The sequence below is a fragment of the Harpia harpyja genome, chromosome 3 (genome assembly GCF_026419915.1).
Source record: "Harpia harpyja isolate bHarHar1 chromosome 3, bHarHar1 primary haplotype, whole genome shotgun sequence".
Taxonomy (NCBI): domain Eukaryota; kingdom Metazoa; phylum Chordata; class Aves; order Accipitriformes; family Accipitridae; genus Harpia; species Harpia harpyja.
Window position 1 is genome coordinate 51776175 of NC_068942.1, and position 15169 is coordinate 51791343.

A 15169-nucleotide genomic window follows, 5' to 3' on the forward strand; every position below is an offset into this window, starting at 1 on the left:
AAAGAACAGAATATAACCTTTACATATCCATAAGTCCACCACTCCACCTCTAAGTGGACTCGCTTTTAAGTATACACACACACACACACACTTTTACTGACAGAAATTTGATAATCAGCCTGAGTCTATTTTTATGTTTGTTTTACAGCTGATTTGAGATTAAGAATAAGGCTGAATGAAAAAGAAACAATGGCCAATGATTAGCAAAATTTAGCCTTGTAGGAATGTCCCTACTGAAAATATAGACACTACAGCATGGCCGAATAGTCAACGCATTTGAACTCTGCCCAACCAGAGCTGCTTCAGAACATGTTACAAGGTCAGTGTTATCAGAGAGCTTCCTTCAGGGTCCAGCTGAAGTGGAAAAGGATTTCTTTTTTGGCAGTGGGAGTAGGGGAAAGAGATGGGCAGGAGGGAGGAGATTTATCAGTAAATTTTCACAATACTTTTAAATTTTCTATAAAATATAATTTTTTCTGTTTGAATAATGTGCCTTTTCTTCATTTCTTCTACAGTACACACTATCTGTCCAGTAGAGGTGCAAAATACCTAAGGAAAATTCTGCTGGCTTAGGTCATGTTATGTATCTGGCATAAATTTCCTCCGGACAAAGCTCTTCTTTGAAGAAAGAATGGATTTATCTACTGAAAAGCTCATGATTGTAACATAAAGCCAAGATTTGATCAGTAGAGGTTTATCATATGTGGTTATTTGCTCTTTGCATGCTTCTGCCTCTCATCCCATATATCTTTTCTTTTTTAACCTCAGTCTTCAATACCTGTATATCAGCTGCTTTTTTCAGAGATAGTCTGTGGCATAGAATAATTTTCAGCTTGTCACTGAATCACTCTGGCACGTGTTTTACGGTGCAGCCTGAACCTCTCTCACAGTTAAAGCTAAACGGGTTAGTGTTGGAACACTAAGTAATTGTTAGAAATGAAAATTAGTATCTTTAAAGTTTTCAGGGGAAGGAGAGCAGGGGAGATCCATACTACCTTGTCAGTTCAACGGAATTCAGTGGAAAAGCAGAAGCACCACACTTCTCTAAAAACTACATTCCCATTAATGTGTCCTCAACCTCCCCACTCCCCCAGTAAGTTTCAAAACTGATTGAATTTATGATATAAAATCAGTCCAAGTAGGTTCTTACAAAATATGCTTTATAGGTAGGCAGGTTAGCCAGCAGCATTTTCCTACCTATCTCCACATGGGCTTCTCAATGATCAACTAATTTACTCTACCTACTTCTGATGCCATTCCAGGGATATTTTAAACAGAAAGATGAAACAAATGAACCTATTTTAACAAGACTTTTATTGAAAACATACACAAAGTGAACAAGTTATTTAGCTTCTAAATGTACATATTAGAGAATATTCATATTAGAGAAGAATACTTTAAGAAAAGGGGAAATACAACCAACATATGCTGCAGTTTACATTACTAAGGCATTTAGGCTTAAGAGCAAGTTATACTGTGTGTGTGTGTATCTATATACACAAACACACAAACACATACACACAGGTTATCTGATTTGAAACTGTACAGTGCTATGCAATTCGTTATTTTTTGCTTTTTCTATTTTTTCAACACTAAATAAAGCTTGTATCCAAATGGTAGAAGTTGTTCACAGAACAGCAGTTATAATCTACTCTTCAAGAGTTTGCTTACAATTACAATACTAACGATGCACAAAAAACCCCCCAGATCTTCATGGGAAAGTTCTCTCTTACCAAAATGAGGCTCAAGTAAGAAAAACACAAGTTTGCAAAGGCACCGTGGAGACAGGTTTTAATACATTAAATACAACATGAATCATTCACAATAACAAGTTTAGTGTTTCTGGGAACTTTTGTAAATACAACACAGTTGGTCACACAAAAATGTTTCTGTTGATTTGTCTTGGCAACTCAGATACATCAACAGTGTAACAGCATAACAGCTTTGTTCCCATCTGACAGAAAATAATGGCAGTTCTGCAAGGCAAACGTTAAACCTGACCGTATGTATTTATTAATTCCACAGTGTTTTGACAGATTATAGGGGATGCAACTTAAAGGATGCTGACACGCTCACTGAGGGCTTTCATTTCTGTTTCTTCTAGCCTGGTGTTTTCATTATGGTTAGCACTTTGACTGATAAGGTGTGCTGGATACTGCAATCCATGTTCTCCTGAATACTGTTCCCATCGGGAGTCATCACTTTCATGGGTGATGTAACGTTCCCCCATTTTACATTCAAGTTCCCTTAAATCTAACCAGGTTTGATAGTCCTGAAATAGAATAACAGTATCAGTTTTAAATTTCCTAAAATAAATGACATTCCCTTCTACTACCAATACTATGCAAAGTGCTATTAACTCAGCAACCTAAAGGTCATGCATCCCTATTGCTCCAGAATGGAAAAATCTTGTAATCAATAAATATGAAATCTGCCTATAGAGATAGGTTTTATCTCTAGAGGATTGCTTGATAAATTAATTTTATTAAACTCTATCATAAGCGTAGTCTGGAGATGTTACAGGTTGTTTTGTAGAATGTATGGATAGTTTACAGATTTCCATAATATCTAAATGAGGCATGGCAGTAAAACAATTCCTCACACTAGACACAAGATGAATAAGGAAGAAGAAACATCTTTAAATCACACATGTACATCCTAGTGATCTGTTTCAGATAGTCAAGACAGTTGCTCCATCTCAGTATAATGGTGCACAATATGAATTCAGCTTGGGCTAGAAAAAAATCTGCTTTTCCAAACTTAGGCAATTACTGGTGTGCTCAGAGATGTATACATTTAAACATCAAGGTACTTTGGAACTCCGTGTTGACAGTCAACAGTAAGGGTGGAAACTGGTTTGGTACTCATGCTGTTTAGATCATCATGCTCTGCAGCCTCTGATCTGCCTGAAGTGTATCTCAAGTTTAATAATTTCTTTTCTTATTCCCACCCAAAGCATACATGAAGCTGCAGTAATAAAGCCAATCCTAGGCCCATGCAGACTAACCTCTGCTCACAATCCTGTATCCAGTTTTCTTTTTTCTCCTTCACCTTGTCTCAACCTTAGACACAACCCTGGTCTCATAGCCGAAGCATCAGAAAGCCCCCATGCTGTAAATGCATGGATGCCTTCATCCTTAGTGTCTCACATCCCTTGGCCCACTTCTTACACAGACATCCTCTCAGAAATCATCTCTAAGTCTCACTGCCCCACACCACTGTTCTCTTTCCTTAGCATTTCAAGGCTGGGCTTTTCTAGAAAGAGGACTCATCTCACCCATGGTGCTAGAGCTGCTGCTCTACTACCTCGCCTTAGTTCATCTCCACTCACTATTGCACAAGTGATAAAAGTGGATGTAGAGAGGTGAAGGCCTCTGTCCCATCATGTGAGACTGCCAGCAGCCTTGCTGCAGACCTTAGCCCAGATCACCTCTCCAGTCCCCAAAGGCTCAGACAAATGCATTCTGCAATGGTCGTCACGGAGAAGAGCAGTCTTGGAGGAAAAGACTAAAGAATGACAGGAAATCTGGGAGGAAGAAAGCAAGCCCAGGAGAAAAGTCCCCGGGGAAGGCGGAGGGCAGGGTGGGAGGTTGCAGCCCTTTTCCTCCTACGCCAGCAGGTCACCCTCTACTTTGAGAAACAGTTGCAGCTATAAGGTACTGGAGTAGGACTCAGCTTTCAGTGTGGGCAAAGATGACTTTGGGACTGTGGATTACGCATCTATCTGTGCCACGATTACTTTCCTAGAGGCAAAAGTGGATCCCTTGGGAGATCCCGCGGCCTGATGTCCCAGCCTGGCCTCAGCCTGTCCCCGTCCCCAGGGAGGGGCCCAATGCCCTGCCCTGGGGCCAGCCCCAGCCTGGCCTGCTCCTGGGCTGGGGCACCGGGACCGGCCCTGGCTGTTCACTGCAATGACTCTGTTTTAGGTCTTTAACTTGCAGTGATTTGGCTGCTGCCGGATAAAAAAATTATCACAGGAGGAGCAGAAGACAGTGGCTGTTAGCATCTCAAAAATTCCTAACATTTCAGTTTTTAGTTGAAAATTTCAGTTGAAGGTGGCTAACGTATCTTCCTGGAAAGCATACAACCTCACTAGTTCTTCTGATGACTGTGAAGTGAAAGCCCATTGATTAGCTTTAATAAGAAGTCAATCAGGGTAGACTCCAGGCAATGAGATAACGCAAGTCAAATGACTATAAAGGGTTTTTTTTATATACATCACGTTCTCAGTGGACAAACAAGATAAAATATTTTTGTAGCGTATTTTGAAAACATGAGAGAGTTTAGTATTGGAATTTAATACTTCAGAAATTAATGAGAATCTGTAGGTAATTTGGTGAAGGAGTATGAGGTTCTCATGATCTGAAAACATCTTCAGGTTTGTAGATTTGCTTAGATTCTACTGTGCTTAAAGATGAAAATTTGTTACATACTTAGAGCCTAAATGCATAAGAAAAAACATGGAATTGTAGCAATACCTGTAACCATGGATGGCTTAAGGTTTTGTCCACACTGTAGCGCTTTCTCATTTTCACTTGCAACAAATTATTTATCAGATCAATAGCTGAAAGGAAATAATAGTGGAAAATATCAGTTTAAATATATTTGTTTCAACTAGGACATGCAAACAGAGAGAGACAGACAGACATGGTACTGGTAAGAAGGGGACAGTTATCCCTTCTTATTCCAGCTTTTTACAAACTGCAGTCAATGTTGCTGTCCTTGAAGGTACCCATGCAACCCTTCCTAATGGGATTACAACTGTTTTACTGAACAGTTGCCTGCTAGCTAGCATATCATCTACTTCTGTGTGTTCATTTGGAGGCACACAGCAAAGACTGAAGATAATCCTCATTCAGTTCCTACTCAAGTGAAAAAAATCTCATGTAAGTGAGTACTACTGTATTCTTCAGGTACCACAGTAAACATACACACACACATATATATATGTATATATATATTTTACTCTGAGACTCTCAGTATCGCTTTTATATGACTAACAGCAGCACCTTCCCAGGCACTGAGTAGCGGTTTTTGTAAGTCACAAGTCTTGCAATACTATTCTTTTGAACTAAACATTGCTTCTACCTGCTAGTCAGCAGTCTGGTGTTTCATAAAGGTGAGAGGGGTTCTTTACAAATTTCTTAATTTCTGTGGTTTTGAAGGAGTCAATGATTCACTGAGGTTATAGGTTTGTGTGCTGTGGCTCCTGAAGAGAAGAGGCCCGTGAGTCAATGACCAGTGCATGGAACTGCACTGAGTGACCCATTTGGAAAAATCTCTGGGATGAGACTGCTAAGCTTTGAATGCATCTACTAAAACCATTAAAAAAAATTAAAAAATAAAAAATGAGGGTATCACGTAAGGTTAAATTCTATTCTAGGTGGTGCTAAATGTTCAGCATGTGTTCTGGGGGAGTTTATTGTTATAGAATAATTGACCGGCCACAAGGAATTATAATATTACTGCAACTTTCCCATTCCATCACAATATCCCTTGGCTTGTCCAAAGTATGCTGGTTTACATCTTTATTGTTTTGTTTATATCATGGTGACAGGGAAAGATGATCTTGAAAGTAACACAGAAACATGGCATCACTGAGGGGAACTGGGTCTGAAATGTGAGATGGACATTGTTGCCAGCTGGGTATTGAAGGAGCTGAATAATCATCTTGTCTGTTTTAAGAGCAGGCAATGGGACAGAATTCTTTAAATTGCTACATCTCTGAGGTTGTATTTGTGCAGCAATATGGAAAACCTTTTCTTTTTCAAAAGAGGCTTCCTCTCCCCAGGCTCATTTGCCAACTAGAGCTTCCTGTGTGTTTCTGCCATGAGGCAGAGCACAATGAGCACAATGCCCACAAAAATGGGAATGTATATGGTGGCTTATCTGGATGTATGCAGTAAGTCTGACAGACAAACCTATTCTTAGCAATAGCTGACTATCACTAAAGTAGCCCTGACTTCCTGGTGCTGAATATTATCTTGGAAATCAAAGCAATTGTGGGAACGAGATAAAACAAATCTCAGGGCTTCTGACAAAGAAGACATTGCCAGAGGTTCTGAGCCATGCTTTTCCTGGAGCAGATGGTCCTAATTTTATTTTTCCTGTTCTGGAAAAACAGGTGTTTAGCTACTGTCTCTTTTAGTGTAAAGTACAGTTCATGCTAAACTTTCTAACTCATGTTTATTTTGTTCCCTCTCAAAATGTCTGTGAAGTGGATGTGGGATCAGACAGCCAGTGGATAGCCAATAGGACCACTACTGATAGATGGTAGCATTCTGAAAACTCATTTGTTTTCCAAAATAGTGGGGTTAATCTTTTTCCTCTTTATTGGTAAGAGAAGTTCTCAAGTTCCAAGCCATGAGGAAGAGACAGGAAAATCAAGTCATATGGCACGGTTGAGTTATACAGTGACTTCTGATATAACTTGGGAAAAAGTAGTGGACATTGTTTTTATCTGATGCTTGGAGGAGGAGAACATAGTCCTTACCCACTGTGGTAAATCTGGGCATTGGCAGATATCAGCATCTTCTGCAACACTGTCACCTTACCCTTAAATTCAGCAGAATTACAATAAGACTTCAGTCTGTCTTTTGATAAATAGGCCAGTGCTGAATGTGAATTTAATAGGGTTCCCATTTGTTTATTATCTTCAGAGGTATTCAGGTGTATATGATCCTCACAGATAATTTTTCATCATTTACTATGAATCTCAGTTTGGCAAACAGGTCAAGAGCTTGATGAAAGAGTTGATTGTCCTGGGAATTGATTTCAATCAGCCAACTGTTGAGATATAAGTGCATGTTTCCCAAGATGTGCTTCTAAAACTGCCAAGTACCTACTGAATATTCTTCCTGCCATGGAGTATTGATAATGTCTCTACTATGTATCTTCTGTCCAACCCACTGGAAGCAGATATGACTGTGAGCCTTACAAGTGATGAAATTATACATAGCTATTCAGCCTCCCTCAAGTTACAGCAGGATGAAGACCCCTTTGCCCTTTTTTCCCCCTTCAGGACAATGACATACTACATGTAATAACATAATTCTTTGTATTCTTGGGGAAAATTGCCAATGGCGTGTTGAACAGACCAGAATGGCATTGGTCTAGGAACAGTCACAAGAGAAGGTACACAAAGAAGGATAGGGAAGGAAACTAAGACAAAAGTGAAAAGGCAGCTTCACTAGACGGTTAAGATTGTCAGTACTGAGCAATCATTTGTTCTCCAGAACAGTTTACACAGATAGTCCACTTGTTTCACCACTGGAATATCGCCGTCTCTGTAACAAGTTTTGGTGTTCGTTTTTAGTTCTTTATCTAGGGTTCTTTTTGCCAGGAAAGTTTCGAATATCACTTGCCTCTTAGCAATAAATAAGCACAAATGCAACTATTATGAAGATTTAGGACCCAAACTATCTGATACAATTCCATTTGCTTTAATACTCAAAGTTTTCAAATGTAGGTGAAGAGAGAGATCAGACATGAGTTTCAACAGCAAAAACCATTTGCTATTTTTTACCAGGAAAACATGCAATCCAAGAAAAGCCACTTCTCAAGCATAAGAGTTCTGATTATCAGAAGTCAGGATGCAAATGATACGTACTGGCAAGGCAACAAAGGACAGTGCTGGTAAAGGAAAGCAGAAGCTAGGGAGTTCAATACCGACAGGCTGAGTGCTGGAACTGAAAAATTAAAGGATTTCCTCAGGGATCTGGAATAGTCTGTTAATGAGAAAATGCTGAATTTAACTGGTGTTAAATTGTCGAGATTCAGACACTGGTAGGTTCTGTGGGACTATTTAAAGGAAAAGAGAAAAGATCCTGGTTATTCTCTCTGTTTCAGCTTACAAAACCACCATCCTGTCCTGATAGTGTCCTGACAACCACTATCTAATACGGTTTGGTCTGACTACAGTTCATACAAGATGTATGAACAGTAAGATTCATGTTGATGCAACTTCTTAATTAAAAAAAAAATCATATAATTAATAATTTGATGATTATGTTTTGAGTTATACTGCTTAAAAACACTGGAGATAAAAATTTGGAAGGTATTAACATTTAGTTTAGACATACAACTCAAATATGATTCAGGGGACCAAACTGGGGCACCAATTGTTAGGAAATTAAATTTTCTTCTAGGAAGATAAAGCAGTTTTGAGGAGAGGGTAGCAAATACACTGTATTTTAAAGTAAATGTTATGAATTTTCACTAGAGACTGATTATTTTTTTTTAAATCAGGTTTTAAAGTAATCCTTGTCAGACATTTTAAGAGCTTTATAAAGTTTGACAATATTCTTCTGTAAAATCAATAATTGAATAAATGCAGAGCGTTAAGAAAGACCACGTATGGTCTGCACATCATCTATGGGAATCCAACAGGTTATCACCAAGGAAGTAACCTGAATGAAAGTTCTGAAAGGATTATGGTACTGCTTTTTCTAACACTTTTATGGGCTCCTGTTTACTTCCCACAATTTAAGGATAGCATAAGCAGCCAGCTGAGGGCTTATCAAGTTCCGGCAGCTGGAGACTTTCTTAAAGGGGATAAACTAGCCAACTACTCCACTAGCATGACTACTGGTCATTTAGATAGCAGAATCCCCAGTGGGAAGATTCAAATACAACTTTAAAAAGCTGTATGTCCCCTCAATTTTAGGAAAGATTGCTCTTTAGTTGCACTTTACTGGAAAGAACCTCCAGAGTCAGGACATTCATGTTTCTGGACTACTTATGGCAGTTTATTAGTATGGCAAATAATTAATTGTAGTAGAGACACAGTAACAATTTTCACTCTAAGTATCAAATTAATTAGGATGTGACTCACATATTAACACACAAGTTTACAAAATACCTGAAAACCCTACTATGAAACTACCATTCATTTAGTTCTACCATACAAGCTTCAGCTTTTCGTATAAGTTATAAAAAATAAATCACCTTAAGAATATCAAGAAAAGCAGTCCTAAATTAACAATAAATTTATACTTGGTCCAAAATTTTTAAAGCACACCCATAATATTAACTACTTTCACAGCCATCACTTGTAAAAATTTAAGCTGATGCCATTAATATAAAACTTAAGACTTCCTAGGCCCTGGATTTTTCTGAGTATAGCTCTGTTGATTAGTGGTATAATGCTTTCATACATATAAACCCCTTCCCTACCGCTGGTCAATACAGCTTTGTTGACAAGTGCTCTAGTGTACATGCAGTTATTTTGGCAAAAAATAACCTTCAGCTAGCAGAGCTTATTATTTTCAGAGGCATGGATTCAGCTGTACTATCAAAAGAAATCCTTGGCAATTATAAGCTGCACCTCTACAAGGGAGGTTTTCTAATACTAATCTATCCTAGCAAACATGTGTAAGTAGAGCCAAGACCTTAGTTTAAACAGCTAGTTAAACATTTACTGAGGTAGAGAGCATCTTTGAGCTGTAACATGCATTTGACCTCCTGGTACTTAATGCTCACTCATGTGACTTTCTCATTAATGTGTGAAACAGAGTTTCTATTCACATTATGGTGAAACAAGTCTAAATAAATACTGGCTTGAAGGCAGCTGTGGTATTTATTTCTGACTCAAAAGCAGTGTAACAGGCACACCATGATCAGATTTAATGCATGGAAGAAGTTGCATTGCTTCTTCCCAAATTATTTAATAACATGAAGTAATGTGAAGCACCTAATCAACAGTGTGCACATCACATAGCTCTCATCAGGCTAGTAGTAATAGCTGTGTTGGTAGCTGATGAAAAAAGAATTATGAATACAATGATTTATTAAAATTCCATAACAGAATGAAACGCACCATGAATAATCCAAAGCTTGACATAGCACATTTTAGGACCATGCAGTTCAAAAGACCAGACACCACAGTGAAGACACACTAGGTAAAATACACTAACAGGCAGGCACAAAATCCTCCAGGGAGTTCTGTCTTTATATTTAGCAGTATTTATTTTTTGTAACCTGTAGCTAAATCAAAATAAATCTTTTAAGATGATGCAAATTTAGTGGACTGGGAGGTCAAAGTTGGAAACGAACAGTAATGCTGTTGAAAATAGGGTCTGTGTTTGACAGATGTGAAATTTAAAGCTATAAAATAGGAAAGAATTCTGCAAGTAGATTCCTCTGTATGAATATCTAGCAAAATTCCACAATGAAGTCTGAATTAAGGTCAAATTGTCATACAGCAATTCAGTGAATTTGGAAAGTTAAGCTGGCTTGACAATCATTGAAGACAGAACAGAAATAGCAGATTTCGTGATGGAATGTTGAATGGCTGTGACAAAAACTGGTTTTCTGCAAGATATCCAAAGTTTACCACAGTAAATACATCTCCATGGTAATGTCTTACAATTCTATTTAGACATACAAACACAAACTCTGGTTTTGGGAAGTATTCTTTCAAAAGAGAGAAGCTATTGGAAAAAGGTGGGAAAATGCAACTGCTTAGTAGGGTGGAAATCAGAATTCCCTATGGAGGAATCTGTGAGACTGTGTGTGTGTGTACACACACAATCTCTGACAAACCTTAAAATGTAAAGCAATTGAGTTTGGTGAAGTTAGAGAAGGGATTTTGTGCATGAGGACTAAGATTTGGGAACTGATGCTCGCAGAAACGTTCTGAATGGATAATTAGTTGGGAAAAACCACATTTCTGAGAGCTACAAAAATTGAAACATCCTAGTTTTTATAGGTTAAATTTTAAGGGGGAAGAGGATGGACAAAGCATTACACAAAAAAGCTAGAATTTCTCAGCAGGAAGAATTGATGAGATTAACCCAGATGTTATGACATCAGACAGACACATTATGGAGAGAAGACAGTCATAGTCAATGACTAGACCACATTCCTGAGTGGGAGAGAAGACAGAACTGTTGATAGAGGCTGAAAGACATTAAACACTCAAAAATGTTATCCTCAAATGGGTTCTGCCTTCTTCCTTGGCTTGTGACTGTATTTTTTTATTTAAAAAATTGCTAGAAAGTGCTATAGAAAAAGTAATTCTTAAGAAAATAAACTAACACAGACCACACTATTGTGTTCATGACACACTTTTCCTCCAAAATACAATTTCTTCCCATATGTTTTTGCTCTGAACCTGCTAGACTTTATTTTAAGTGTATTATTTATATAATCATGCAGTTTAAACTGTTATGGGTCACGTGTTTTTACAAATCTATTGCCTCAGCGGTGCAGTTTAGAATTTTAAAAGCCAATTGAATTTTACCTTAAGACCAATAATTGAATAAAGAACACAGAATGCTACTTTACCACTGGTGTGGCTTTTCCAGACATAATGTTTAGGTATGACCTATCTCATTATTTTTTTTCCTTTTAGAGTTTTGCTACCCTCTGCATTCCAGCTCCCAAATTAACATCCTGTTGCTTGGCAATATTAGAAAAAGCATCTACTGAGCACTAAAACCAAAGAGATGATAAACACAGCACCATTCACTCTAACTTGTGCACTATCCATTTAAATGAGAAGAAATATGTGGTTTTGCTAAAAATTAAAATATCTGAGCTTTTAATTCCTCTGATTACAATATAAATAGAAGTAAACATGGCAATAACTAAGTTCAGCTATTCTTAAACTTTTTACATGAGTAATGGTCTGAAAACAGCACTGAAATAACTACAGTTGCAATAAGTTTTACATCCACTTCGGCTCACTGGGCCACAGTCATAGTCATAAGCAAGAAACAAGAGGTTTGAGCGTTGTTCTGCTTTCTTCAGCGTCGATTTTTGCAACAGGCATGCAGAAATTCCTAATGCTGCTTTCATTAGCCATTCTGCGACAAATTATATGCCCTTTAATAAAATCGTTGTTGCACAGACACTGGCAATACACTTGGTTGATGATCACTTCCCTTAATCTAAACTGAAAATTGCATAACAAGGTAAAAAGCCCACAACTTTAGAAACATTTACAGTTCCACTAAAAGTACATACACAGAATTTCAAGCAAATGAGTTCCTGCAGTTTAAGAAGCAGCTAGCTCAGGTATATCAGCTGCATATGTTAGTAATCCTAACCTGGTACAGTAGTGCAGTAACCTCCCCCCCTCCCCAATCTATTATTTTAGGTTGTCTGTCTTATCTCCCATCACTTGCTTTGCGTATCAAGCAGGATTGTTCATACAGACAGCAACAGGTCTGAACAAACATTTATTTCTTTTTCTTTTTTTAATCTCAAATTGATATGTAATTCCTTCCACTACTTCTCACTGTTCTATAAGTGTTTCTAGGATTATCATATTATGAACATTCACAGCAACCAGTAGTGACACACTTCAGCAGTAAAAAAAGAAGAAAGTCATGCAAATTGCGTTTTATATGGTCAGAGAACCTGAGCATTTTTATTGGCATGCATAAATCAGAGTTAATACTAATCCTCTTAGATGTTAGCCTAGCTCTTCTAAGTTGACTGAATTCTCAGTTTCTGCCTGCTGTTACTGAGATATGTAATATAGTCTCTGGATGAAGGTACCACTTTTAAAATCTAGCTGTAATGTACAATTCATAGAATCCATTGTTAAAGAGTGCTTGGGCCCAGCACTGTCTTTTGGACATATGAGAAGAAAGCAGTAATGGAGAAAGAAAGAAGAATATTTACATTAGTTTTACTTATGGTAACCTTTTGACAAATGGCTCCTATTTTTCAAATTCACACAGCGGAACACTTTAAAAAGATCTTTCTTATCTGCATTAAAGATAATATTTATTTTCCATTTATTTTATCTGCAACAATGATACTTGCCTAATCAATTTTGGTTTCCATTTTTTAATGCTATAGCAATGCAGCAAAATTTTGGTTGCAGGCTTCTGTGAAGACTATGGTTGTTTATTATGTGTTAGAGTTCTCTTAAATATTTGCACACGTTTTTAAATGTCAATAATTAAATTGGACTGGATCTTCAACATTTTTTCCTTCTTACAAGTAAAAACTACTTAAATAATTTTCTTTTAATTTTAAAACAAAGAATAATGCTTCTTGCAAGAAAATATCTGTGTAGATACTTCAAGACAGCAATTTCAGTCATACCAGCTCGAAAGAAATAGCCTGATCAATGTTTATTTACAAAGATCTTGCCGGATTCTGCAGCAGCATCACATTCCACACTGCTATATAACTCCTTTACAAGCATGAGTGGAAGAACTAGTTGATGATAATTACTGCCCTCTTGGGAGAATTACTGCTGTAATACAAATTCCAGGAAATAGTTAGAAATCAAGTGTGCCTTCAGAAGTAATCTATTGTGGATCTTTTAATATGAAAATTTAAAAAATTAAAAAAATAATCATAGTCATGTGTCTTAAAATTTCTGTTGAAAAATGTTTAATGATTAAGAAAAATTGGCAAAAAGAATAATGGAAAAGATATGGCAGGCAAATATCCAATTCATTAGCTTAACCTGTTTGGGAAGCTGCAAGAGCATATGACAAGCTAAAGGAAGATTTTCAAGTGCACAAACCTAACCTGTTGGGATTGAAACTAATTCTCTGTCTGTATTTTGTAGATTTATAGCACTTCGTGCAGAGAAATTTATGAGCCCCAGTGTATTTTAGCTTGAAATGAGCTTCATGTTACCATAGTTTACATTTAAATGCACGTACCTTTTCAAATTGTTTTTATTTGCAGTGTTGAGTAAGCAACTTCATAAAATCTTTAAAATCATCTGTGTTTCCCCCCAAATGCTTCAACCACTTGTAGCATCAATTATCATGGCACTGTTCAGAATTGTAATCCAGATCAAATGTGTTAGGACACTGGGTACATATTTGTATTTTAACCATGCTATATGGTCAGAAGTAACAGAAATTGGATGGAGCCAGCACGTGCACAGGGCCCATGTACCTCCCCTGTTGTGACCTGTGCAGGAGTGTGGACCAGAGAAGCTGACATGAGAAAACCATTCCTTTATTCCCCCTACGTAATCTGGAGTTTAAGTTCAATTTTGAGCTCTAAAAATCAGCATTATCAAGTAATACTTGGACAGAGATCTATACTCCAACTTCCTGTGTTAAACATGATGGATCTTTTCAAACTTTTTTTCAGATTTTCGTTTAGCACAACAGAGTGGCTCATCAGCTAGCAATTCAAAATACATAATAAAATCACAACGTATAAGCAGATTTTAACTTAGTAATTTGTTCAAGTGTGTTCTTTCCCTCCATTCTGTATGTTTGCAGCCTGATACCCATTAACTCTTAATGAAGGCTGTGATTCTATAAAAGAAGAGAGAGCATCCCAGTAGGTGAGTTTTCTGTAGGTGCTCTACTGAATCTTCACCTCTGAATGTAGAAATTGATCTTCTGTCTATCACAGTAGAAACTTGCGGGAGACAATTTCTTGCAGCCTCTTCTGTGTTGATTGCTGTTTGCTTATCTCTAGCGCCAGATGAAGCATTGCTGCCAACAGATTCTGTCAGCTTACATATCAGAAGTGTGTGGAGGTTCAGAAGGACTTCAGTGTGTAATTGTGCAGATTTATAGCTCCCCCCCCACCCCCAACAGATCTCATCAAACTTCATCTGCCACTGAGGTAAAACAACAATGCTCTCAAAGCATTTTTCAGCTGAGAATCTCACATGGCCATGATATATACTATAGCAAGCAGTAGGCACACTTCTCTAAGCTACATTTAACATGTCAGTTAAACATGTCACCTGAAACCCAGAAAAAAAGTACTGTAAATAATGGAAATTGTAAATGCTAGTATTTTAATTCAATTTGTTACATATTTCAATTCAGAAAAAAAGATAAGAATCTGATGTTTATAAATATGTTTCCTTTGCTTTAAGACTTATGAAGCAATCTTGCAAAAAGCTAAGGACATAAAGATAATGATTAAAAACCCCCAAACCCCAAAGAAAAATCAAGCTGCCTGAAAATGTTTGTTATGTGCAAGAAAATGTTAGTGAAACCAGAACTGATATTTTTGTTAAATGCCCTACTTAGTTGTATTTAGAATTCATTTACCTTCTTTAAAGACGTTCGTAGTTAATTATTCACATTGTTCTTTTACTATCAAAAGTCTTTGATGCCATAGACCAGAACTCTAGTTTCAAAAGTCTCATTGGTTATCTCCAAGCCTTCCCCCCTGCAGAAAGTCTCTTCTATGACACTTTCTCACACTGTTCTTGAAACCTCAT

The 15169-nt window shown here is 37.3% G+C and overlaps 1 protein-coding gene across 5 annotated transcripts in view; it reads right to left on the reverse strand.

Annotated features, from left to right (window-relative positions):
- Positions 1–1295: 1295 nt before the first annotated feature.
- The window catches only part of PRKD1 (protein kinase D1), a 154819-nt gene continuing 140945 nt past the window's right edge, over positions 1296–15169 (reverse strand). For 3 of the 5 annotated variants that reach the window (XM_052782525.1, XM_052782526.1, XM_052782528.1), the window contains 2 exons: positions 4479–4564; positions 1296–2272 (listed from right to left, as the gene is read on the reverse strand). In XM_052782525.1, coding sequence (XP_052638485.1) covers positions 2054–2272; positions 4479–4564 — 305 coding nt within the window. In that variant the 3' untranslated portion in view covers positions 1296–2053. Of the gene's footprint in view, positions 2273–4478; positions 4565–5534; positions 6787–13631; positions 13746–15169 lie in introns of those variants that run through there. The other 2 variants (XR_008234484.1, XM_052782529.1) reach the window with 2 other exon arrangements.